Here is a 27,448-nt window from a genome sequence, read left to right on the forward strand (position 1 = left end):
CTCAGGGCATTTCTGATGAAAAAACAATCAAATGATGTTTATTGACCTTTGTTAACAATCTTAAAGGGTCTTAGTGGCCTCTCAAACTCCATGATCTCTCTAAAGAGCTGGTTTCTACTACAAGAAATGCCTTCTGAAAAATTGGTTTTGTGTCACCCACCCAGCTTGCATTTGAAGTAAAGCTTTGCTCAGATGAAACTTGCGAACGGCAAAGAACATGCACAGATTATGAGTTTGGGTGTAACTACATCAGAACAAAACAAGTTCCTCTGTGATCTCCATTGTGCTCCATCCACTAGGAGGCCAAGCTCTGCTGTTCCTACAAAGTGCATTTCAACACTAGGCGATCCTTGTTTTTACTCTTCTCCAGATAACGATCACATGCCCCATGGGCATCTGTCTGAAGATGCAAAGAGATCTAGAAGCACTGCTAGCATTTCCACTTTTAAAAGGAATGGAAAGAGGCAGGCTAAAAGGAAGGAGGCAGCAGCTGCCACCCCCAGGTGCCACTGCCCCACACCTTCTCTCATCCTTTCATACCTTCATCCACTACCCCAATACTCTCAAGTCATCTCCCCACACCTTCACCCTCCCACCCCATACCTTCACGTAGGTTGGATCCCATTGGAGACATTCCTTGGCAGCAACAAATGCCTCATTCCACTTCCCAAGGCTGAAAAATGCATTTGATTTGTTGCACAGCAGCACAGCCAAGTCCCTCGGGGGAACCCTGTAAGAACAAACCGGTGGTCTGTCATGGTTCTGCAAATACAGAAAACAGTCTGTGAAGTCCCCCCATTCGGTGCTGGCTGCTGCCATCAGGAAGGGGGTTTCAGCAGGAAGTGACTCATTCATGCTTATCAGATCAGTCTCCCAGACCCCAAAAGAGCCTGGAACATTTACAATATATAAATGTGTCCTTCCTCACTCCCAAATACTCTGCTCCTGTCTTTTAATGACAATTGTTCTCAACGGGGTGGTTCCATCTCTCACTGATCTCCACGCATAATCATTTCATCTCCATTGCCAGCCCTCAGAAGAATGGGCTTCAGGTAAGAGGCCTGTGCAGGCCCTGGGAGCAGGGCCTATAAGGCAGGGAATTCCATAGTCTTGGTACCCACAGTGTAGACCAAAGGGGATGCAAGAACTCTGGGTGAGTACGGCCCTGGCCCCACAGACTCCTGCCTGTGAGGAGGGCACAGCTGGAAGATGGCCAAAGGAGGGCCCTTTAAAGCGCAGCAGGGCAGGGATGGCTCTGGCCTTGGTCTAGAGGTAATATAGCTGCAAGTTAATGCTGAAACCAGGCCAGAAGAAAAAGGAAAATTCAAAGCAAACCACAATATGTCAAGAGAAGCCCAGCTACCAATGGAATATAAGACACACAAATAAAAAAAGCAAGTCTTATGACTTCTTTTTTATTTAATATCTTTGAGACAGAGTCGCACTCTGTCGCCCAAGCTGGAATGCAGTGGTGCAATCTCGGCTCACTGCAACCTCCACCTCCTGGGTTCAAGCACTTCTGCCTCAGCCTCCCGAGTAGCTGGGATTACAGGCGCACACCACCACACCCGGCTAATTTTTGTATTTCTAGTAGAGATGGGGTTTCACCATGTTGGCCAGGATGGTCTCGAATTCCTGACCTCGTGATCCGCCTGCCTCAGCTTCCCAAAGTGCTGGGATTACATAATTAAGATATTAAATAGGCCAGGCGCAGTGGCTCATGCCTGTAATCGCAGCACTTTGGGAGGCCGAGGCCGAGGCGAGGAGTTCGAGACCATCCTGGCCAACATGGTGAAACCCCATCTCTACTAAAATACAAAAAAATTATCTGGGTGTGGTGGGGTGCACCTGTAGTCCCAGCTACACGGCGGGCTGAGGCAGGAGAATCGTTTGAACCCAGGAGCAGGAGATTTCAGTGAGCCAAGATCGCACCACTGCACTCCAGCCTGGCAACACAGCAAGACTCCGTCTCAAAAAAAGAAAAAAAAAATCTTAATCTTAAAAATAATACAAATCACTGTAGAATAATACAAAAATCACTGTAGATAATGCAGATAAGCACAAAAATATTAATAAACAAAGGAAAAATCACCTCCATTACTGTCCCCACCCTCGATGTTTTGTGTCTGGCTTCTTCCATGGCCCAACATTCCCTCTAGGTGAAGGGATGAGGCCCCAGAAGCACACAGGAGGCAGTGGGGTCAGGCAGTGAGGGATCAGCAAGGGAGCAGTGACCGCAAGTGTAAGAGATGCCATGGTGTCCATCCCAGACACTCTGGCCAGTGCAGCCATTCCCAGCTGCAATGTCTGTTGGCTGCAGCTAGAGGTTCTCAGCACCCTGTTCTCCAGAGATTTATCCTCAGCCTAATGAGAGCTACCCTCTCCCCAGGAAGTTACACCCATACTAGGGACTGAACTTCCCCCATCCCCAACTGCCAAAAAAAAAAAAAAAAAAAATCCCTGGGTAGGCCGGGCACAGTGGCTCATGCCTGTAATCCCAGCACTTTAGGAGGCCGAGCGGGCGGATCACAAGGTCAGGAGATCGAGACCATCCTGGCTAACACGGTGAAACCCCATCTCTACTAAAAATACAAAAAATTAGCCGGGCGTGGTGGCAGGTGCCTGTAGTCCCAGCTACTCGGGAGGCTGAGGCAGGAGAATGGCGTGAACCCGGGAGGCGGCGGAGCTTGCAGTGAGCCGAGATTGTGCCATTGCACTCTAGCCTGGGAGACAGAGCGAGACTCTGTCTCAAAAAAAAAAAAAAAAAAAAAAAAAAATCCCTGGGTTGAAGCCCTAACCCTCAATGTGACAATATTTGAACAAGGAGCCATTGGGAGGTAATTATGTTTAGCTGAGGTCATGAGGGTGGAGTCCTCACAATGGAATAAGAAGAGACACTGGAGAGCTTGCTCTCTCCTCTTTGCACGTAACACAGTGAGAAGGCAACCATCTACAAGCCAGGAAGACAGCCCTCACAGGGGGCAGCTTGATCTTGAACTTCCCAGCCTGTAGAACTTTGAAAAATAAATTTCTGTTGTTTAAGCCACCCAGTCTGTGCTATTTTGTTATGGTAGCGCAAGCAGACTAATATAGCCCACTCCCTAGGATGACTGCCGGGAGCCAGACAGCCTAAAACCAGTGACTGACTGATATGAGAATCAAAAGGTTAACCTCCTTGCCTCAAGATGGAACCAGCTCTGCAGTATGATTCATGCTCCAGAGCTGCCTATGGGATCAGGCAAATCTTGCTTGGTTTAGACACCATCCCTGCTTAGAGCCTTCCTTGTGCCATCCTGCCTCCCTCAGTCCCCTTTCTCCTGCAAGTACGCTGTAAATCACATACACCTGAGTCTCAGTGTTAGCTAGCTGTGGCAGGAAGGCCAGCAGCAGGTGATGGGCAAGGGGAACAGTGTCAGGAAGATCCCACAAAAGGCAACATGAGGGTCCAGGCAGAAGTCCCAGTAGGGGACACACAGTAAGTGGTGGAGCTGAGCTTTGAACACACATAGTGTGGGGTCAGTCTACAACCATAACCACTACACAATACTACCTCTTTCTAAGAAAGCTGAATGTTTGCCTTGATTGAGGATCTCTAGACCCAGCTCTGACACAATTCTGATATGTACCAGGACAAGGCAGAACTGCAGAAACTACAGACACAAGCTAATTACACTCAACTCAACCTCAACTAGAGTGTAGACATCAAGGAGATGGGAGGGGGAGGTAGAGCCGTGTTTCAGTAATTTAATTTGGTGCCATTTCCTAGCACAAGTTTAGGTTGTGTGCACCCTACAGATGCCAACATCTGCTCGCTCTACTGCAGCTGTTCCAAAAGGATGATCTGGGAACTTCTGGGGACCTTCAAAGCCACTGCAGGTGATCCACAAGGTGAAAATACTTTCACAGTTGTGGTAAGCTGAATAATGGCCCCCAAATACTGTTCTTTTTATGGAAAAAGACAGACTTTTGTGATTAACAAATGATGTAGCAGATGTGATCAATTTAAGGATTTTAGGAATAGGAGATTATCCTGAATTATGATAAAATCACAAGGGTCCCTATGAACAAGAGAGACAGAGGGAGACAGAAGCACAGCTGAGGAGAAGGCGAGGTGATGACAGAAGCAGAGATTGGCAGGCGAGAATTCTACCACTGAACCACCAATGCGCGAGAAGCAGAGATTGGAATGATAAGCTTTGAAGATAAAGGAAGGAGCCACAAGCCAAAGAATACACACCGCCACTCAAAGCTGAGAAAGGCAAGGAAGTGCCTTCTCCCCCTCAGAGCCTCCCTGAGGTTAGCAGGTTAGCCCTGCTAACACCTTGATGTTAGCCCCATTAGACTCATTTAGAACTTCTGATCTTCAGAATTCCAAGAGAAAAAATTGGTATCGCTTTAAGCCCTAAATTGGTGGTAACTTGTTACAGCAGCAACAGGAAACTAATACAATAAGTAAGACATAATGTGCCTTGTTCATACTCATTCCCTCACACTCACACAGGGAGTTTTCCAGAAGCCATATGACATGTGATATTGCAACAGACTGAATACAGATGTAAGAAGCCAGCTGTCTTCTGTGGAGACAAGACATTAAGAAGGAGATTTACAAAAATGTACAAGTTTTTGTTTTGGAAAATATACTTTAAAAATACAACATGTAATAGATTTACTGATATATTTATTTATTTATTTTTGAGACAGAGTTTCACTCTTGTCACCGAGGCCAGAGTTCAATGGCACGATCTCGGCTCGCTGTAACATCTGCCTCCCACGATCAAGCGATTCTCCTGCCTCAGCCTCCCAAGTAGCTGGGATTACAGGCGTGCGCCACTACGCCCAGCTAATTTTGTATTTTTAGTAGAGATGGGGTTTCACCATGTTGGCCAGGCTGGTCTTGAACTCCTGAAGTCAGGTGATCTGACCGCCTCGGCCTCCCAAAGTGCTGGGATTACAGGTTTGAGCCACTCTACCCAGCAACTTTATTGATTTTTTTTTTTTTTTTGAGACAGAGTCTGGCTCTGTCGCCCGGGATGGAGTGCAGTGGCGTAATCTCTGCTCACTGCAAGCTCCGCCTCCCGGGTTCACGCTATTCTCCTGCCTCACCCTCCGGAGTAGCTGGGACTACAGGTGCCCACCACCACACCCGGCTAATTTGTTGTATTTTTAATAGAGATGGGGTTTCACCCTGTTAGCCAGGATGGTCTCGATCTCCTGACCTCGTGATCTGCCCACCTCGGCCTCCCAAAGTGCTGGGATTACAGGCATGAGCCACCGCACCCGGCCAATATTTTTAAATAAATACATATTTTATTTTTTTATCAGTTTTAAGTTCTACCACACTGTATTGACAGCTACAGCCTACATAAACAGAAGAAGCTCTTTAGGGTCCTCAGCAATGTTTAAGCATGTTGTGATACTACAATGTTTGAGAACAGGTCTGTAAGAAGCTGAAGGGGCGAGGAAAGAGAAAGTGAACCTTAGTGCCCGGCGGGGTGTGCGCTGTGGCCACGGAGTAAATGGCATAGATAATAAAGAAGATGAAATGAATGACAACGAAGAGGTTTGTTCGAAGACTTCAGTCATCCCATTAAATCTGACCCCTAGCCAGCCAGAACGGGAAGTTTTGTTATGTTTATCAACAGTCCTCTATGTTTCACTTTCTATTTCCCTTCTTACACAATCCCTGTTCACTTCTAAGCTGACAATGCAGAGAAGATAAATAGGAAGTGAGCGATAAAGAAAACAGAAACAGGGTGGAATGATAAGAAATGAAAAGAAATCATAAGGAACAGAGTCCCATGTACTGAAAAAGAAAAGATGAGGTGAAAATGCAAACACTTACCCCCACTGGTATAACTGCAGGAGAATCTGGATGGCTTCATCGTACTTTCTGATGGCCAAAGAGAAGTTCCCATTCTTAAGAACCTGGTTGCCGGATTCTTTCAGCAGCTCAGCGTAAGCTGTCAGGTCCATCCTGTGAGGAGACGGGGGAGACGCTTGCTGCCAGACCCGTGCAGGGCATGTTCACCTTCCGGTCTGCATTGCTGAAATCTGGAGAAGGAGTTCGCTCACTATGGCCCCACCCACCTTCAAAGGGCACATCTTGGCAACACCTCTCACCACCAGGAAACCAGGCAGAGTGTCTGACAAGACCATTTCTTTGTCAGTTCTTTTCTGTTCTCAAGGGTGGCCAGACCAATTCCATTTATTCAGCATTAATGATCTGGAGGAGGCTGTTTCCATGCATGAGACAACATAAACCTGGTAGGTAGTGAGTGCTATCCCTGTAACTGGCATTATTATTAATCTCATTTACCCATCATCACAGCCCACAGGAAGGCATTGTCCCCACTGTTCAGATGAGGAAACTGAGGCTCAGAGGTTCAACTCACTTGCCTAAAAATCTGCTGATGGCATTTCCCATTTCTGACCCCAGATCTGACCAATTTCTAGTTTCTGCTCTTGACCACTATACCACATCACGTATTGGTAAAAACTCAGCTGATAGTACTTCCACTCTCTCAGCAGATGGAACAGGGAGGGCAGGTGAAGGCCTCAGTATGCAAGTGGCTAGGACACAGAGACACAACCACTGTCTCTCCTGTCCCCCTCCTTTCTTAAAACACTATAAAATAAGCCTTGAAATATTTGTCCCTGAGACAGCCATTGCCTGCCTACTTGTCTGTGTCCCCCAAGGGTATTTGCCTCTTTCAGGTCAAACCCCTATTTTGCTAATTTTTGTAGCCGTATGGCCTCGAACATAAGGGGTACTTAAATATCTGTGGTGTAACAATTTGAATGCCAGACCCAGAGAAGACGCACATTACTGATTTTCTCCAGTGTGGCCTGGGTGGTTGGAGTGAACTGCCTGGCAGCCCTGACCACATGGGGGGCCTTGGTAAGTGTGCTGAACAAAGGCAGGAGAGGAGAGCACCCAGGAAGATCTTAACAAGCAGCTGCCAAGGAGACAGGGAAAAGGCGGGGGTCAGAGGAGAGGTCCTTTAGTATTGCTTCCTCTCAAGATGGCAGAGGGAAAAGCAAATTGGTAGGGTAGGGTAGGTCTTAAATATGTGGACAGTTTCAGATGTTCACAGATGACATGTACCTATGGGGTCATAAAATTTCTTAGGTGTCTTGATGACCAACACAATTCTTGGATAGACAGTAATTATTAATTTTATCATTTTAAATCCGAGTAAGGGGTCAGAGGGGGAAACAGACCGAAGCACACATAAGTGGTGATTTATTTTAAACAATTTGACTTCTTGGGAATGGGGTTTTTGAACTGTACTCCACTTCCTAGGCAGAGCTTTAACAGAATGAGGCACATGACTCTTAAGTCAGAATACAGAACTCTACCTATGCTTTTCATGTAGTAATCTCTAAATTATATGACTACTATTTACACAGAGATGACTAAGAAGAACATGAAAAAATGTAAAGAGCTATGTACTAGGGAATAAAGTATGCTTTTCTTTCAAATATTGTCGGCCATTTGTCCAATAAATATTCTTTAAGCTGGCCATGGTCAAACAACTGAAACAAGAAAATTATTGTAATAACTGACAAAGAGTTCATATCCCTCTGTTATAAATAGCTTTCCACTGCAAGAAAAGACCAACATTCTCACCAAAATGTATAAGGGTCCTAAGAAACAATTTACAAAGAAACACCAAGTAATTGCTACTAAATATATGAAAAGTGGGTAAATAGGATCACCTTCACTAGTGCATAAGTAAATCAAAAATTGAACACAAAATATCATTGGAAAATAATTAAAAGAATGACACGAAATGTTGGGGACACTGCTTACAGAGGAAATAGAATACATCATAAATAGGTTTAGCCTCATGGATGTTCACCACCTCGAAAACTTGGAAATAACTCTAAATGTTCCATAATATACAATGGGTTTAAATCAGTTATAGAAGATCCGTATGTTAGAACAACACACAGTTATTTTTAAAATCATGTTGTGGCTGGGCACAGTGGCTCACACCTGTAATCCCAGCACTTTGGGAGGCTGAGGCGGGCAGACCACCTGAGGTCAGGAGTTCGAGTCCAGCCTGGCCAACGTGATGAAACCCCATGTCTTCTAAAAATACAAAAATCAGACAGGTGTGGTGGCACGCACCTGTAATCCCAGCTACTCGGGAGGCTGAGACAGGAGAATCGCTTGAACCCAGGAGGGAGAGGTTGCAGTGAGCCAAGATCACACCACTACACTCCAGCCTGGGTGACAGAGTGAGACTCTATCTCCAAAAAATAAAATAAAATAAAATAAAATCATGTTGTAAAAGACCCAGTGCGCTGGCTCATGCCTGTAATCCCAGCACTTTAGGAGGCTGATCAGCTGAGGCGGGCGGATCACCTGAGGCCAGGAGTTCGAGACCAGCCTGGCCAACATGGTGAAACCCCGTCTTTACTAAAACTGCAGAAATTAGCCAGGCATAGTGGTTAGCACCTGTAATCGCAGCTTCTTGGGAGACTGAGGCAGGAGAATTGCTTGAACCCGGAAGGCACAGGTTGCAGTGAGCCAAGATCACGCCACTGCACTCCAGCCTGGGTGACAAGCGCTAACTCCATCTGGAAAAAAAAAATCATGTTGTAAAAGAACATTTAATGACAGAGTAAGTTAGTAAATGAAAAATACAGGCCTATACGGTTGAAAAGGCATATTGTAAAAGAACATTTAATGACAGAGCAAGTTAGTAAATGAAAAATATAGGCCTATAAGGTTGAAAAGGCATATAATCCCAAATTGTTTTAAATACATAAAATGTATTGAAAATATGCCAAAATGTTAAAAGCCACGCCTTTGGGATTTGACAGAATTTTAATTTTCTTCCTTGATTTTCTGAATTTCCAATCACTCTACGATGTACCCTCTTACTAATCAGACCATAAATGTTATCAACAGACTCTTTAAGGGTTTAACTGAAGAATTCAAGCACAAGGCATTTCCATTGTATTTACAAATACAAAAAAAACTCTTCATTTCAAGATTATTTTTCATACTTCTCTAGAAACCAAGTCAGCTCTTAATGTTATGTGGGCAACAACAAATGTATTCACCCACCTATGTTTCTGCTTTTTCTTGATACAATCACATCAAAAGTGAAAGAAGGAATGCCAACCATACAGAAGGCTTTTTTCTTCCTAATAGGATTCATTGAGAGTTACATTCTCATTACACGGAAGAATGCTTTATATCTCTACAATAGAATACAGATGGCTCCGTTGTTGGGTCTTTAAAAAAAAGAAAAAACTGACCAACTGATGATTTATTTATAAGATGAAATTATTAAATAAAAGTGGTAATAATTTACCATAATGACAATATTCTTCATAGCTAATATCTGCTAAGTACCTACTATGTGCTTTACATCATTGCGTCTTTTCATTCTTATAAGAAGCCTCGGCCAGGCACAGTGGCTCACGCCTGTAATCCCAACATTTTGGGAGGCCGAAGCAGGCAGATTACCTGAGGTCAGGAGTTCGAGACCAGCCTGGCCAACATGGTGAAACCCCCATCTCTACTAAAAACATACAAAAATTAGCCAGGCATGGTAGTGCATGCCTATAGCCCCAGCTACTCAGGAAGCTGAGGCACGAGAATCACTTAAGCCCAGGAGATGCAGGTTGTAGTGAGCTGAGATCAAGCCACTGCATGCCAGCCTGGGCAACAGAGTGAGACTCTGTCAAAAAAAAAAAAAAAAAAAAGTGCTATAAGGTCAGCGTGACTCTATCTCTATTTTGCACACAGGGAAAGTGAAGCAAAGACAGGTTAAGCCACTTACCACTTGCCACAGTCACACTGAAATTGGTAATGTGAGAATTCCAACCTAGGTGGCCTCACTTTAAGAGCCAAACTACACTCTGAAGGGCCAAGACAGGGCTAAAAGATCAGCACCCAGTAAAATCACTAGGGTATCTTATATTTTGGCTGGCACTGAGCACTCTACCCTGCACTTTCAGTTTCGTAAATGGTGTAAAAGCTACAAAATACTTAAGGACAATTGCACAGCTGCCTGGCTGGCTTTCAGAAATTTTCACTATGTCTCTATGAGAATTCAAACTCTAGTTGTTGGAAGCTGTCACAGGCTGCTGAGCTACATAAGAGGAAGAAGATGCAAGAAAAATGCAAATGCACTGAGTAGATTTTGAAACAAGCAAGTCTGAAACAGAGCAGATCCAGGTGGTTGTGGTTTTTATGACTCATTGTGTATACGTATACACATGAAGTTCTGTAACTGACGTACAGGATTACAGCAAAGATTGGCAACACAGATGGCCTATGGGGGGTTATTACTGAAATGGGCAGAGAGGATGGCTTTCCCTTCATACATTATCTGGGTACTACTTGAATTCTTGACAACAAATTTGTTTACTTTTTTATTTTATTTTTTGGGGTTTTTTGTTTGCTTGCTTGCTTTTTTTGTTTAGGGCTGCCAAAAGAGCCCAAAAGCAGTCAATGATCCAAGATTAACTCAGGAATGCTGGCAGTAGCAGTAGATCCAAGTTGAAGCTAGAAAGAGTATGTCTCTTTGTGTGTGTGTGTGTGTGTGTGTGTGTGTGATGGAGTCTCACTCTGTCACCCAGGCTGGAGTGCAGTGGCGCAATCTTGGCTCACTGCAACCTCCATCTCTCGAGTTCAAGCCATTCTCCTGCTTCAGCTTCCTGAGTAGCTGGGATTACAGGCGTGCGCCCTGTAATCCCACCATGCCCAGCTAACTTTCTATTTTTAGTAGAAATAGGGTTTCCCCATGTTGGCCAGACTGGTCTTGAACTCCTGACCTCAAGTGATCCGGCCGCCTCGTGTCCCAAAGTGCTGGGATTACAGGCTTGAGCCACCATGCCCGTCCTTTTCCTTCTATCTTTCTATCTTTCTTTCTTGCCTGTTTGCTTGCTTGCTTGCTTGCTTGCTCACTTACTTTCTTGCTTGCTTTCTTTTTCTTGCTTTGTTTCTCTCCTCTCCTCTCCTCTCTTTCTTTCTCTCCTCTCCTCTCTTTCTTTCTCTCTCTCTTAAAAGTGACTCTTTCCTCTTCCCCACAGGAAGGGTGCCACAGACAGTCAAGGATAAAAATCCAAAGTCAGAATATATCCTGGGGACTTCAATGTGTTTTGTTTTGTTTTTTTCTTTTTTTCTTGGGGAAAGGGGTACAAATGTGGGACAAGAACAGGAATTTTCTTAAGAAACTCACTCAAAATATTTCATAAGTCCCCTGGAAAAGTATGAGGTGCTGCACCCAAGTCTTCCCTACCCAGGGCATTTAAATAGGACAAGACCGGAACACCTTGCCACCACCCCCCTCAGCTGTCTCACCATCCTGCCCCCGACCAAAGCCCAGTAAAGTGGCCTGCACTAAACCTAAGGCATTACCAGTGCAACTTATCCCCTTCGCCCATCAACTTTAAGTTATTCCTCATTTATTTACAGCCTCAATTACACCCAACTACATGCACACTAAAGATGGTATTTCTGAAGCCAGTTGACGAGACCAGCTCCAAACTGTTTTTGTAAAATTTATAACCTAAAAGTCATTCTCACAGCAAAAAGTAAACACCATAAATAATTATCTACCTCCCCAATATCTGGGGCCTCTTGACTGTTTTTGGGTTTGTTTTGTTTTTTTTTTTTTTTTTTGAGACTGAGTCTCACTCTGTCGCCCAGGCTGGAGTGCGGTGGTGCAATTTTGGCTCACTGCAAACTCCATCTCCCGGGTTCAAGCTGTTCTCCTGCCTCAGCCTCCTAAGTAGCTGGGATTACAAGCGCACGCCACCATGCCAGGCTAATTTTTGTATTTTTAATAGAGACAGGGTTTTCACCATGTTGGCCAGGCTGGTCTTGAACTCCTGAGCTCAAGTGAGTGCTCAGGTGATCCCTCGGTCTTCCGAAGTGCTGGGATTACAGACATGAGCCACTGCACCCAGCTGGTGTCTTCCTTTTTTTTTTTTTTAAGTAAATTTTATTGAGGTACAATTTACATATGATAAAATTCACCCATTTTAAGTGTTCAATTCATTTAACAAAATTTATGATCATGCAACCACAACCACAGTCATGATATAGAACACCCCCAATCCCCCATCCCCAGCTCCTGGGAACATTTTTCTAGATTTTTTATTTATTTATTTATTTCGAGAAGGAGTTTTCACTCTTGTCACCCAGGCTGGAGTGCAATGGCGCGATCTCGGCTCACTGCAACCTCTGCCTCGTGGGTTCAAGCCATTCTCTTCCCTTAGCTTCCCTAGTAGCTGGTATTACAGGTGCCCACCACCACGCCCAGCTAATTTTTGTATTTTTAGTAGAGACGGGGTTTCACCATGTTGGCCAGGCTTGTCTCGAACTCCTGACTTCAGGTGATCCACCTGCCTCAGCCTCCCAAAATGCTGGGATTACAGGCGTGAGCCACCACACCAGGCCTATTTTATTTCTTTTTTGTTTTTTGTTTTTTGAGAAGGAGTCTCATCTCTGTCACCCAGGCTGGAGTGCAGTGGCCCGATCTCCACTCACTGCAAGCTCCGCCTCCCGGGTTCATGCCATTCTCCTGCCTCAGCCTCTTGAGTAGCTGGGACTACAGGCGCCGGCCACCACCCCCGGCTAATTTTTTGTATTTTTAGTAGAGATGGGGTTTCACTGTGTTAGCCAGGATGGTCTAAATCTCCTGACCTCGTGATCCACCCGCCTTGGCCTCCCAAAGTGCTGGGATTACAGGTGTGAGCCACCGCGCCAGGCCTACCTATTTTCTTAAATTGACATATTGATAATGTACATATTCATAGTGATGTTTTGATGCATATAATGTATAAGTGATCAGATCAGGGTATGTAGCATATCCATCATCTCAAACATTTATTATTTCTTTGTGTTGGGAATGTTCAATATCCTCCTTCTAGCTATTTGAACTATATGTTATTGTTAACTACAGTCATCCTACAGTGATAAAGAACTGTTTTTAATTTTCACACACCCAACACACATGTGCCTTCCCACTGGATCTGAACTTTCAGCACACCCTAGTCCTATTGTTCATATAGCATCTACCCTATGCTGGGCACTGTGCTGGGGATCAGGAGTCTGATGGTGAAAGGATGGCCACTATCCCCACCTTCCAGAAGTTTACTGTCTGTTAGGGAGATGAACATTAAGTACATCAATAATCACACAAATATTATAGTTAAAATATTTTTCTTCTTATGAAGAAAAAGTAGAGGGTATAAGAAAGCCTGTAACAGGAGATCACAGCTTAGATTGCAGGGATCAAGGCAAGTCTGTTGAAATTGACATTTAAGACAAGATCTAAATAGTGAGCGGTTAGCCCAGTGACAAGGACAGTAGGTGTCCAGGCCACAGAAACAGCACATGCAAAAGCTCTGAGCTTCACAGTTCAAGAACTGCCAGGTGAGTAGGATGCAAAAGTGAAGCTGAAAGAGTAGGTAATTGCTGCAGTAAGTAGATGATGGATCTTGAAGGCCATCAGAGGGTCTTGGAATTCATCTAAATGCAACTGGGAAAGCAGCATTGTCTATGACAACTTTCTGTGATAATGCAAATGTTCAATTTTATACTATACAATACAGAAGGCACTAGCCACAACTGGCTACTGTGCATTTGAAATATGACTAGTACAAATGAAGAACTGAATTTCAAATCTAACTTAATTTTAATTAACTTTGCAATACATAGCCACATGTGGCTAGTGGCTACCGTATTGAACAGTAAAACACTAGAGGGTTTTAGGTTGCGGATTAACAAGATCCAAATGGGCCTGGTACAGTGGCTCACATCTGTAATCCCAGCACTTTGGGAGGCCAAGGCGGGCAGATCACGAGGTCAGGAGTTCAAGACTAGCCTGGCCAACATGGTGAAACTCCGTCTCTCCTAAAAAAATACAAATTAGCTGGGCATGGTGGCACATCGCTGTAATCCCAGCTACTCAGGAGGCTAAGGCAGAATTGCTTGAACCTGGGAGGCAGAGGTTGCAGTGAGCCAAGATCGTGCCACTGCACTCCAGCCTGGGTGACAGAGCAAGACTCTGTCTCAAAAAATAAAAAAACCAAGATCCAATTGATACTTCCAGATCATCCTGGCTGAAGGCAAGATGGAGAGAAATAAGCCAATGTAAAATGGATGCAGGAAGAGCAGCCAATAAGAGTTCCTGATGAATTTCATGGGCGTGAGAGTGGAAGGCAAAAGAAATCAACTCCAAGGCTTTTAGCCAAATTTTACTTTGCATTATAGAAACAGGGGCTTTGGTTTCAAATATAAACGTATGGGTTTTTTTTGTTTTTTTTGTTTTTTGTTTTTTTTGAAGAGACCGGAGTCTTGCTCTGTCCCCCAGCCTGGAGTGCAGTGGTGCAATCTTGGCTCACTGCAGCTTCCACCTCCCAGGTTCAAGAGATTCTCCTGCCTCAGCCTCCCAGGTAGCTGGAATTACAGATGTACGCCACCACGCCTGGCTAATTTTTTAATTTTTAGTAGAGACAGAGTTTCACCATGTTGGCCAGGCTGGTCTCGAACTCCTGACCTCAAATGACCTGTCCACCTCAGCCTCCCAAAGCACTGGGATTACAAATGTGAGCCACCGTGCCCAGCCAAATGCATGTAATATTGGATTTTCTTTTATACAAATACATACACTCACACGCACACACACACACAGCCTAGCTCCCTGAGGATAACTATTGCGATACCACTGCATCTAATGGGGGCAAAGTATATGCTCTATAAAGCACATAAATTTGGTAAATACACAAAAGCCTCGAATAGATAACCTTAAAACTGTCAAAGATGAACCAAATAGAAATATATTCTATATTTTTTTCATGAAATGGGAAAAAAGAAATATATTCTATAGGACAATATACATTATGAGCTAAATATGGTGTCATCAACCCATTAAAGTGTTTCAGCAACAACAGCAGGGGAAGGAGGAGGCAGGAGACACAGAGAACCATTCGCCCCTCTAAAAGAGAGGTCATTCCCACACCAGGACCAGGAAAGATCAAGAGGTGAACTTCTTTCTTTCTTTTTGTGTATTTATCTGTTTGTTTAAGGGAGGGCAGGAGATATTGGAAGTTTGGTGGGAGCAGAGAAGAGAGAGGCGAGTTTAAGATTTTCTCCAAGTACCATTTCTTTCATTACCAAGTATTTAGTAAACTTGGGGCTACCTCTGTATGTATTAATCTGGAATTGGTTTTCCCTATAGCATGCATTCTCAATGGGGCAATATTGCCCCCAAAGGAAAGAAAATGGGATATTGGGGAGTAAAAATGTTTACTCTTTTCATGCACAAAGCACAGATATACATACAATACAAAAAAAAGATATACAGTATTATCTGTGGTATTAAAATTTCATAGGGGGTGGGAAGCTAGATTAGCTAAAAGTCTGAAAAGGTTGGGAGGAGCTATAATGAAAAAATGCTTGAGTAACACTACCCTAGAGGAAATTGAGGGATGGAGGAAAGGGTGTTAAATGTAAACAAAAGATCTACTGATGAATATATAAACAAAATGTGGCATATACATACAGTGGAGTACTATTTAGCCTTAGAGAGGAAGGAAATCCTGACACAAGATACAACATGGATGAACCTTCAGGGCATCATGCTAAGTGAAATAAGCCAGTCACCAAAAAACAAGTATTTTACAATTCTACTTATATGAGCTACTTAAAATAGTCAATTTCATAGAAACAGAAAGTAGAACTGTGGTTATCAGGTACTATAAGGAAGGAGAAATGGGAAGTTGTTGTCTAATGAATATGGAGTTTCAGTTTTGCAAATGAAAAAGTTCCAGAAATCGTTTGTACAATATGAATGTGCTTAACACTACTGAACTGTACATTTAAAAAGTGTTAAGATGGCAAACTATGTTTTGTGTTTTTTACCACAGTTAAAATTTGTTTTAAGTAAAGAGAAAATAAAGCAAAAACCCAGAAAGAAAAGAAGAAAGAAGGAAGGAAGGAAGGAAGGAAGGAAGGAAGGAAGGAAGCAAGGAAGGAAGGAAAGAAAGAAAGAAAGAAAGAAAGAAAGAAAGAAAGAAAGAAAGAAAGAAAGAAAGAAAGAAAGAAAGAAAGAAAGAAAGAGAAAGAAAGAAAAAGAAACGCCGGTGTAAACAAATATGTTCTGGACTTGTATTTCTACTCCAAGTCTGACAGAAACATTACTGATTTTCCTTACGCACACTATGTTACATCATGATACCCAAAAGATGGCAGGATATCAAAGTTTCCTCGGTTTTGTAGTAGTACTGATTTACATGCACATTCAGGAAAGTAAAAGCAGCCAAGATACTAATTACTTACAGAGCCATCCTAAGACCCTGGCCCCGCTGACAAGATGACAGTTAAAATATCCCCCAGCAGGCATCACAGGCAGGTGGGTTTGCAGTATCCAAAGTATAATTTATGTGCCCATAAAAAACTATATTATGCAATAAGGATATGTGGGGTTACAGTCAAATGGTCAAACAACATACAGCAACAATTACTGTGCAATATTAACAAAGACGTACAGTAGAGGTCTGTCATATCCCATTATCTTGATGGGCCCAATTTTTTTTAACATTTTTATTGAGGCAAAACATAGTATAATGTGTGTAACATGCACTACTCTTTGGTGTTCAGCTATGATTTTTATACCCATCTACCCATCTAACTCCCACCTGGGTGAATATATAGAACATTTCCAGGTCTCCAGAAGGTTCCCTCTTGTCCATTCCTAGTCTAAACCCACCTTCTTCACCACTATTCTGATCTGTAAACTATAAATGAGTCTCACCTGTTCTTGAACCCCATAATAACATAGTGGGTTCCCCTCTTTCCTTAAAGATTATCCATGTGAGACTCAGCTATATTGTTGTATATACCAGTAACTCCTTTCTCTTATTGCTGTGTAGTATTTGATTTTATGAATATACCACAATTTACTTATCCATTCTGTTGATGGGCATTTGCATTGTTTCCAGTTTGAGATAACTGTGAATAAAGCTGTTATAAATGATCCTGTATATGTCTTTCAGTGAGTTATTTGTCTGCCTTTCTTCCCAGGAGTGGATCTGCTGAGTGACAGGGAAGATGCGCTATTTACTTTTAGTAGAGACTGCCAGTTTTCCAAGTGGTTGAACCAATTTATACTCCCAAAAGCAGTGTTTTGTGTATATAAACTGCCAACATTTGTCAATTCTGCGCACTATCAGTCTTTTTAATTTTAGCCACTGTGGTATCTTATTGTGGTTTTAATTAGCATTTTCCTGATGACTAATAATGTTGTGTGCCTTTTATTGGCCATATGAGTGTCCTCTTTCGTGAAGCTCCAAATAGAACCAATCCTAGAAGAGTTGTTTGTTTCGTTTTTAATAATTAACCACTAGATGACAATATGCCAGGCCCATTTTAGCTCACGTTCTTGCAATATTGCTAATAGCAGGGGAAAGAATGGACTCTGACCTGCATACTGGACAGCCATCATTCTACTGTGCGGTACACAAACTATAATAAGCTCAGGAAATAAATTCTCTTAAAATGCTTTACCAATAAATGGCTAAGGATATTTCATTAGATTATAGTGACAGCGTGGTGCCAGGAAATATTCTTCTAAAAAACTAAAAACAGGTTAAACTTTTATGTCAGATACTTGAAAGTTGACCCTTAGTAACAGTTAATGATATTTATAATTTACGAAGTTCTGACACTCTACCCATTTGGCTACAGTGAACCATTCTTGGGACCTTTGAAGTGGCTACTCCTTCCTCACTGAGTCCCAGATTTGTTTCTGTTATGTGCCTCTCTTCCCCAAGCTCCTTAGACTTAAGGGAAGCTGACTCCACCCTTACTTCCTAAGGGTCTGATGAGCAAATTTATCTCCCTGACAGAAACTGGTTCAGTATTGCGTGTAGGGCACAATTCTGGCCCCTGAAACTTAAAAAGATGTTTATTGGAGGATTCCGAGACAGTGTTTTATCATCATTCTGGATAAGCTTCTAGAAGAGAATCTCTCTATTACACAGGGCACTGTCCAGTGTGGAAGTGAAGCTGAGATGTGTAAATGTGTGGCCCTACATTTCAGCTGCATTTTGCTTCCGGCGTAAGGATGAAATCAACACTCACAGGATGAAACCAACAGTGACAGAAAAGGACAGGGCCCAAGGAAATAAAGGAAAATAGTGGGGAGCCATCAATTTGGGGAGAATCCTGAGGCCTGCCCTATCTCTGGACTTCTACTTATATGAGTGCATCAGTTAGGATGACTTTGGCAGCAAACAAGGAGTTGGGGGGTGTGTAATTTTCTTATTGGATACAATGAGTTCTAAATTTCTCTTCAAAGAATCAGTATGTCAGCATGTTCAGTTCTTTGTCCTCCACTTTAAAGTTTAACTTCCTCGTAGTTTCAGTAAACAACCTTTTCCACCAGTTTTAATCAGTAGTTCACATCTGTTCTCCTGGTCACCTGCTCCATCCTGACTCATCCTGGTTACCTGCTTTGACCTGAGTCACCCTCGGTCAGCTGTTCAGACCTAAGTCACCTTCGGTTACTTGTTCCATAACTGTCTTTCCTGCCAAACTGTTAACCCCGCCACTCTGGCTGATACTCCTGCTCTCTTTAAACTAGCCAATTGGAATTAGCTTAGACTGTGCTGTTCAACCCTAGCCAATAGGGAAACAACACAGCAGTAGGGGCTACCTGCGACAGGAATAAGAATCCCTTCCCCTCCCCTGTCCAGGTGTGCTCTCACCATTACTCCATTCACGAGTCGCATCCTCCTATAGAAGTAAAAATTGCCTTGCTGAGAAAATTAAATTTATGTTCCAGTGCTATTTCCTTGCGGCACCGAAAATTTATTTGTAACATTCTCACAGAATCAGAAGTAAGGGAGTAAGAGTACAGCTCTTTATCTCTCTGTAACACCATCCTAAGCACACTGGCTTTGTGCCCTCATGCTTGTCCCCTCAAGATTGAAGGTTGCTGTAACTCCAGGCATCACATTAAAGACAGGAAGAAGGGGTCCCTGCAACCACTGGCTCCCTGGTACCACGTATCTCTTTCATAAAACTTTCCCAAAGCCCCCAAGTAGACTTCTCTGCATTTCACTAGTCAGAAATAGGAATCTAGAAAAATAAGTATGTGGCTCTATAATGGTAGGTGGCCAGGGAAGAGAATGTAGGTAGGAGCTGCTGGGTTTGCCAAACAACAGGGTGAGCTAGTACATATCCTTATTGTTTAAGTTAGACTTTCTGTTACTTGTAACTAAAAGCACAGCAGGCCAGGTATGGTGGCTCACACCTTTAATCCCAAAACTTTAGAAGGCTGGGCTGGGAGGATTGCTTGAGCTTAGGAATTCCATACCAACCTAGGCAACACAGTGAGACCCCCATCTCTACAAAATAAAAATTAAAAAATTAGCCAAACATGGTGGCATGCACCTGTAGTTCCAGCTATTTGGGAAACTGAGGCTGAAGATCACTTGAGCCCTGGAGGTCAAGGCTGTGGTAAACCATGACTATGCCACTGCACTCCAGCCTGGGTGACAAAGTGAAACCCCATCTCAATAAAAATAATAATAATAATAAATAAAAAATGAAAGCAGGGCAATTAGCTCTGTGACAGTTACTATTCTATCTGGCTACTATTACTATTCTATCTGGAACATTCTGTCCAATGTGGTAACCACACATGGCTATTTACATTTTAATTTAACTAAAATTAAATACAATTAAAGGTTCAGGGCCGGGCGCAGTGGCTCACGCCTGTAATCCCAGCACTTTGGGAGGCCGAGGTGGGTGGATCACAAGGTAGGGAGTTGGAGACCAGCCTGGCCAATATGGTGGAACCCTGTCTGTACCAAAAAATACAAAAATTAGCCAGGTGTGGTGGTGGGCGTCTGTAATCCCAGCTACTCAGAAGGCTGAGGCAGGAGAATCACTTGAAACCAGAAGGTGGAGGTTGCAGTGAGCCGAGATCATGCCACTGCACTGTAGCCTGGGTGAAAAAGTGAAACTCCATCTCAAAAAACAAAAATACAAAAAAACATAGCTGGGTGTGGTGGTGCGCACCTGTAGTCTCAGCTACTCGGGAGGCTGAGGCAGGAGAATCGCTTAAACCCAGGAGGCAGAGGTTGCAGTGAGCCGAGATCACACCACTGCACTCCAGCCTGGGTGACAAAGCAAGACTCTGTCTCAAAAAAAAAAAAAAAAAAAAAAAATTAAAGGTTTAATTCCTCAATTCCTTAGTCACTCTAGCCACATTTCAAGTACTCCATAGTCATACGTGGCTAGTAGCTATCTTATCTGTGGAGTCCTAATTAGGAACAGGAAGTCACGCTGGCAGGGCCGAGGGAAAGCAACAACAGACATCAGATAAACTATAAGTCTGTCTTTCTTCATGGTCCAGGACACACAGTGCTCCTGTGCAAATAACTTACAATCTTCCATTGCCCAACTATCACCAGACACCTGCAAGTTAGCTCACTGCAACCTTAGTGTTTTATCGGCACTGCACGTAGCATTCTGCAGCCTAAGAACCATCCTATAAAATCCCCAGCAAGACTTTGTCTCCTGGCAGTCAGCTCCTCTTCTGCTGACTCTGACCGTTGCCCTCTTGTAACATATTTTCCTATTTTCTCTAATAAATCCACCCTTCTTCACCTACAACTGTCTTGGTAAATTTTTTTTTTTTTTTTTTTTTTTTGAGATGGAGTCCTGCTCCAGTTGTGCAGGCTGGATTGCAGTGATACAATCTCGGCTCACTGCAACCTCCACCTCCCGGGTTCATGCAACTCTTCTGCCTCAGCCTCCCGAGTGGCTGGGATTACAGGCGTGCAGCACCACGCCCGGCTAATTGTTGTATTTTTAGTATAGACGGGGTTTCACCATGTTGCCCAGGCTGGTCTCGATCTCCTGACCTCAGGTGATCCACCTGCCTCAGCATCCCAAAGTGCTAGGATTACAGGTGTGAGCCACCGCGCCTGGCATTGGTAAATTCTTTTACCCCCATGCCACCAGCATAGTCACTGCTCACCCACAACATTTTGGTGGCCTGTAGGGGGAACTCTCTCTGGACGGGAACTCTCTCTCCTCACAGGAAACTCTCTCCCCTCTCTCTTTCCCTTTCTCCAGTCAGCACCCTCCGAGAATAGCCTCTAAGCGTGGAGGCAACTGCAGGTCTCCGGCAGGAGCTGCACTCTGGTGGGACTGAAAGGTGACTGTGTGGAAGCATCTGACGGCCACTGCTCAGATTGGGTGAGGGACCTGGGTTCACTTACTCTTTTCAGTCTTTCAGCAGCTGGCTTCTTAACCATCCTGGTGCTCTCCTGTGCTGCCTGAAGGCCAAAGGGTGAACGGGGCTGGCTGCCTCGCCTGAAGGGAAGAAGACTCTCTCTCCTATCTGGCAGCAGAAGCTCGTCCAGAGTGAATTCACACACGTTTGGGGTAACTCAGGTGCTCTCTTTCTCACTCTACATTCTCCTGTGGGGTCAGCCAGCCATCCTGTCTTGGACATTGCTAAATCAGGTGACCTCGGACAGCCTCAAAATGGTGAGGGTTCCCTTACCCACTCCCTCTCCTGGGCGGGCACCAGGTGAGATCACCCTTTACCCTTTTTTCCTCGTACCTGGGCTGATCACCCAGAGTGAGTACCTGGACTGGCCGTCCACCGTTAAGGCCCCTAGCAGCCAAGTGCACTTTTCTAATAGGTGGAACACCCCTTTGGAAAGTGCACCCAAAGTCCCTCAGCAGACACAAGTGGAACCCTCTTTTCATCTTGGCAGGATGTCCCAAGAGAAAGTGCAATTAGTGCCCCGAAGTGGCACCGCCCCCAAGCAGCATGTTTTCCAGTCCCACCATGGGACAAACCCCATCTATCCTTCAAACTCACCTCTGGGCTACATTCTAAAGCATTAAAACAAATTTAATTCTCAGACTCTCAAAAAAGAGAAATGTGTAATTTTCTTGTGTAACACAGCATAACCCTTACACAAAAGAAATCATCAAATTAACCTCCTCAGTCTTTTATAACCAAGAGCAGAATAAGGAGAACAGGGCTAAAAAGAAAGACGCAGAGACAAAAACCAGACTCAACTGTTGGCTGCTTCACAAGACCCCAGCCCCCTCCTCGTTGCCCTAAGGACACTCCTCCAGATAACTGCCACCGGTGCGAAAGGCCAGGCCACTAAAAGGCAAAGCACCTCAACTGAATAAATGAAAAAAAGCCCCACATGCTTGCCCCCTCTGCCACAAGCTCGGCCACTGGAAACAGGACTGCCCTGAGAGCCAAAGGACTCCCCGGACAGAATCCCAAACCCCAGTGGCCTTAAGCTAAAGAGGCTCTCTGCTCCTGCTAAAAACAGCTCACCTTAACTGGTAACTTGCAGAGGTGAGGAAGAATTCATCTCACACCATAAAGGTCTGGGGTGCTAAGGCTCTCCCTGATGGGAGAGAAACAAGGGTGTTAGGGGTATTGGCCCCACACCATTCAGTGGCTGAAAGGGGGTAACCCAGGCACTCTCACACAAACTTTACAGGAGGCACACAAACTCTCCTGTAAAGTTTAACCTTTTCCTCTCTGTTCCTTTCTTTTTTTCCTTTTCCTGTTCAATCTAGGGGTCCAGATTGAAAAGACGGTTTCCAACATCCTAACCTCTGATTTTATTGTTCTTTTTAAAACTCCAGCTAGTTACATATTATGGCCTGTTTTGTGCACATTTTAAACTAATGGGCAAACTACAATAAGAAAAAGTCAGAGCTCAAATGGTTAACCTGCACCATAGGGTTAAGTAGAATCATCTAAAGTTCTCTATCTTCCTCTTTTTTTTCTGTCTGCTTTAAATCTCCTGTTACCAAGTTGCTGGTGCTGAGATAAGACTCGTTATTTATGATCCAACTAGACTGTAAACATTGGAAACTCATTTAAAGTTAAAGAAAAAAAAGGTAAAAGAAGTTTTGTTAAACAAACAACCTAGAATTTTTTTAACCTTCCTTAAAAGTTAGTAAGTCCAATACCTCTTTTGAATCTTTCTTTTTTTTTTTTTGAGACGGAGTCTCGCTCTGTCACCCAGGCTGGAGTGCAGTGGTGCAATCTCCGCTCACTGCAGCCTCTGCCTCTCGGGTTCAAGCAATTCTCCTGCCTCAGCCTCCCGAGTAGCTGGGACTACAGGCACGCACCACCACACCCAGCTAATTTTTGTATTTTGAGATGGGGTTTCACCATGTTGGCCAGGATGGTCTTGATCTCCTGACCTCATGATCCACCCACCTTGGCCTCCCAAACTGTTGGGATTACAGACATGAGCCACTGTGCCCGGCCGTTGAATCTTATTCTTAAAGCTAACTCTTTTTATTCAGTTCTACTGCAGGCTCTCAGTAATTCTCCAACTACCTCCCTTAAGCAGCTTCACCCTCTTAATATTGATGCTTTTATAAGGGAAGTAGTATACAATTGCTATTTGCAAGGAAACTTCCAAGATTACTGCCCAGACAAAATTTCTTTATATTTGTCCCAGTAATGACATATACCCCCACACCACAACAACAATGTGCTGAGGTACTTTGTGTTTAACTGTTTTTCTTATACTCTTTACAGCCCTTCTTCTTTCCTGTCTTCCTGAGTTTCCTGTATATTGTCATTTTCCCTAAACATGGCTCTGTTTTTATTCGTCTATCATGGCTAACTGTTGTCTCAATGGCTATACACAGGCATCCACTCTACTCAGTAACATCACAGGTTGCTAACATAACACACAGCACTAACTGCTGGATGTGCCCTCGCAAACAAGCACTTGAGGATGACATTACACTCTTAGCAGTCCCATGATCTACAGAAGAAATTGTTAAGCCCAATACTCTGGATTAGACTATACCGTTTACATGCACACCAAAAACACAGGTCTAGGAGAGAGACCTGGGCCAATCGATCCCTCATGGCAATCATCCACCGTGACAAAGCAAATAGGGAAGGCACCAGAAATGGCCTGTAAGGCTCACCTCTGCATCAGAAACTCCAAGGGGTCTGGCCCTTTCCTAGGGGCTTTAACACAAGCCCATTATAGTTACATCATTAACTATAATCAAATGTACCAGGAATGGTAGCCAAACAACAACTCTAACAAGTTCACTGTGTACCTCTGCAGGTTTTCTCTATGGTTGGGAAACAATAAAGTTAATGCCAGCAAAATTTAGAGTGATTCTTTTATGCCTGTAAATAGTTCAGCAAGTGGGACAGAATACAGAGGAACAAGGGTCGAAACTGGGCAACTTCTTAACCTCACTAATATGTCTACATCTGTTCCTCAATTTTCCCTTATCCCATTAATATTTAAAAACCTTATTTGTCAGGCCAGGCCCCACTTCTGCCTATAATAATGATTATACTAGTTTATTTGCACCTTGTATTGTTCATGAAATATCTTGTTTTGCGTCTTCTAGAATACAACTTCAAACCAAAATGTTACTGCAGCAAGGGTATCAGCCAGTAAAAGAACTAATGAATCCCCTTTGGAGCCAGCAGAACAAAATTTTAGGCTGCAAATGCTGTTCCCCTAAGGTTCCACAGCGACTCTGCCTAATTTATCTCCCAACCCAGGGACTGAGGCCCATGTAACCTCCTGACTGACTAACAATCCTAGGTAGGGCCAACTCTACGTCCCTGGTCAGCAAGAAGGTGAAGGTGAAACCTTCATTCACATGCCAAAGATTTGTCATCGCTGCTCTGTCAGGGGAGGAATGTGGAGTCCTAACTGCAGAAAAGAAGTCAGGCTGGCGGGACCAAGGGAAAGCAAAAACAGACAACAGATAAGCTGTAAGTCTGCCTTTCTTCATGGTCCAGGACACATAGCCCTCCTGCGCAAATAGCTTACAATCTTCCTTCACCCAACTATCACCAGACACCTGCAAGTTAGCTCACTGCAACCTTGGTGTTTTATCGGAACTGCATGTAGCATTCTGCAGCCTAAGAACCATCCTATAAAATCCCCAGCAAGACTTTGTCTCCTGGCAGTCAGCTCCCATTTAGCTACTTGCTCTAATAAATCTGCCCTTCTTCACCTACAACTGTCTTGGGAAATTCTTTTCTCTGCACACCACTGGCCCAGTGGTCGCTCACCCCCAACAATATTTGACAGTGCAGATCTAGAGAAAGTTTTGGAGAGTGCAGTTCCACATAGAATAATAAGCCAGATGCAACATCTCAAATATTATTTTTCTACTCAGTGGAAATTTAGCCTTCAATTCTTGTGTGTGAGAGTATGAGGGCTGTTTCCCCAAATTTTGGAGTGCCCCAGGAGTTGGGTATGTCCATGCTCCATCCTATTCCCACCTCAGAGAATGATGCTGTCTTTCTAGCCTGCACAAATCTAAGACATAAGATGAATATCTGCAGTCAGGAACTAAATTCTCATGGAATTACTTCTGTGGCGCATTTTGATATAGAATGTGGGGTCACAGGTTGTGATGAGCAAACCCAGCCCATATCTCTCCAAGCATTCCCTGATTAGTGCTCACAGTATTACAACTGGAAACTAGTTTCTTGCCCCATAGCTCCCACATAAATACATTAATTTTAAGTTTCTATCTACTTGTTCCCTTGAAAACTAGAGCAAAGGCCTGCAAAACCAACGTACGCCCAATAAAACTGCCATTGACCTTGCAAAGCAAAAATGAAGAAAAATTTCTGACATGATTTCATGAAGCAACATGGTTTTTTGTTTGTGAAGGGAATGGGGAAAAAGTCTTTTTTTCTACAGATCTGATCCCTATTTGACTAGCTCTTGAGAATTTTCAATACAGCCAACTTTAAAGTCCTGTTTCCCTTGATATTCATATTAGGACTTCACTCACCACACACTGACTCACCCTTGTCCCTTCACCAACCAGTACTTCAAAAGATGCTTTTCATTAAATTCTTCATTACACATGGAACATTTCACTATGGGAGAAAAGCAGAAGCAGGACTCCTGGGAAGTTTAATTACACTAATACTGCTTTATGACTTGATGTTTACAGGCTTAAATTAATACAGGACTAAAATAACTTGTATCTATGTGACCTGAGGATATAGACACAGATTTTCAAAGAAAAACCAAGGTAATAAGAAGAACGTTAATTTTGAAAAGTATACATGTAATTCTCATAGGAGCATTTTTTAAAAGCTCCTTACAAAATATGAACTAATGTCCTTATATTTTCAAGACTTATATGGAGAAAAAACAAAACTTTACTTAAAAAAAGTATTTTTAAAATACTAACATGTTTCTGGTTTGGGCAAATTCACTATTATAAAATGTCAAGTCCTCCCATGTTAATGAATTAATGTATATTTTCAGCAAAATTTCAATTTATAAAAAATAAAATGTTTAAAGAAATTAATGAAGCAGCTATCAAGGTTATCTAAAAGAATACATAAGCCAGAATTGCAAAGATATTTTTAATAAAAAGAGAAGTATCAAGAGGGAATCTTCTTCCAGGTGAGGCTTAAAGGATAATAGTAAATCAAATAAAACAAATAAATAAAAGAGTAGAAAAGGGAATCTTCTCTAACATTTTAAAATACGTATTTATAAAACATTAATTTTTTTTTTTTTTTGAGATGGAGTCTTACTCCATTGCCCAGGTTGGAGAGCAGTGGCAAGACCTTGGCTCACTGCAACCTCTGCCTCCTGGGCTCAAGCAATTCTGCCTCAGCGTCCTGAGTAGCTGGGATTACAGGCACGCACTGCCACACCTGGCTGGTCTCACCATGTTGGCCAGGCTGGTTTCAAACTCCTGATCTCAAGCGATCCACCTGCCTTGGCCTCCCAAAGTGCTGAGATTACAGGCGTGAGTGACCGCCACCGGGCCTATAAAACATTAAATTGTTAAAGTCAGGTACTAATATGAAAGTAAGCACATCAATGGAACAAAGTAGAATATCCAGCAATAAATATATATATAGTATAAAAAGCAGAAACACATGCCATATGTAATAAAAGTGGCTTTTTAAGTAAATTGAAAAAGAGTGAATCATTTGGTACAACTCACTAAACATCTGGAAAATAAGTTAAATTCCTACTTCACCCCATGTGGCAGGCCAAGTAATGAATTCCCCCAAAGACATCCAGATCCCTATCCCCAGAAACTGTGAATATATTACATTACATGGTAAAAGGAACTTTACCGATGTAATTATGATTACAGACCATAAGCTAGGGATACTATCCCTGGATTATCAGGGTGAGCGCAATCTAATGACAAGAACTCTTTGACTGTGGCCCTGTGGCCAGAGTCAGACAGGCTCATGGAAAGACGAGGGCAAGGGAGATGCAGCAGATTGTTGTTGTCGTTGTTGTTGTTGTTGTTGTTGTTGTTGTTGTTGTTGTTTTAAGACGGAGTTTCACTCTTGTTGCCCAGGCTGGGGTGCAATGGCACAATCTCAGCTCACTACAACCTCAGCCTCCCAAGTAGCTGGGATTACAG

At 43.3% G+C, this 27,448-nt stretch overlaps 1 protein-coding gene across 3 annotated transcripts in view; it reads right to left on the reverse strand.

The window, feature by feature from the left end:
* TRANK1 (tetratricopeptide repeat and ankyrin repeat containing 1) overlaps nt 1-27,448 on the reverse strand; it is a 119,257-nt gene that overhangs the window by 76,232 nt on the left and 15,577 nt on the right. For 2 of the 3 annotated variants that reach the window (XM_055381224.2, XM_019024287.4), the window contains exons 2-3: nt 5,843-5,974; nt 604-730 (exon numbers count right to left, since the gene is read on the reverse strand). In XM_055381224.2, the coding sequence (XP_055237199.2) occupies nt 604-730; nt 5,843-5,974 (259 nt within the window). Of the gene's footprint in view, nt 1-603; nt 731-5,842; nt 6,052-27,448 lie in introns of all 3 variants that reach the window. The other variant, XM_063703690.1, reaches the window with a different exon arrangement.

The sequence above is a fragment of the Gorilla gorilla genome, chromosome 2 (genome assembly GCF_029281585.2).
Source record: "Gorilla gorilla gorilla isolate KB3781 chromosome 2, NHGRI_mGorGor1-v2.1_pri, whole genome shotgun sequence".
NCBI lineage: Eukaryota > Metazoa > Chordata > Mammalia > Primates > Hominidae > Gorilla > Gorilla gorilla.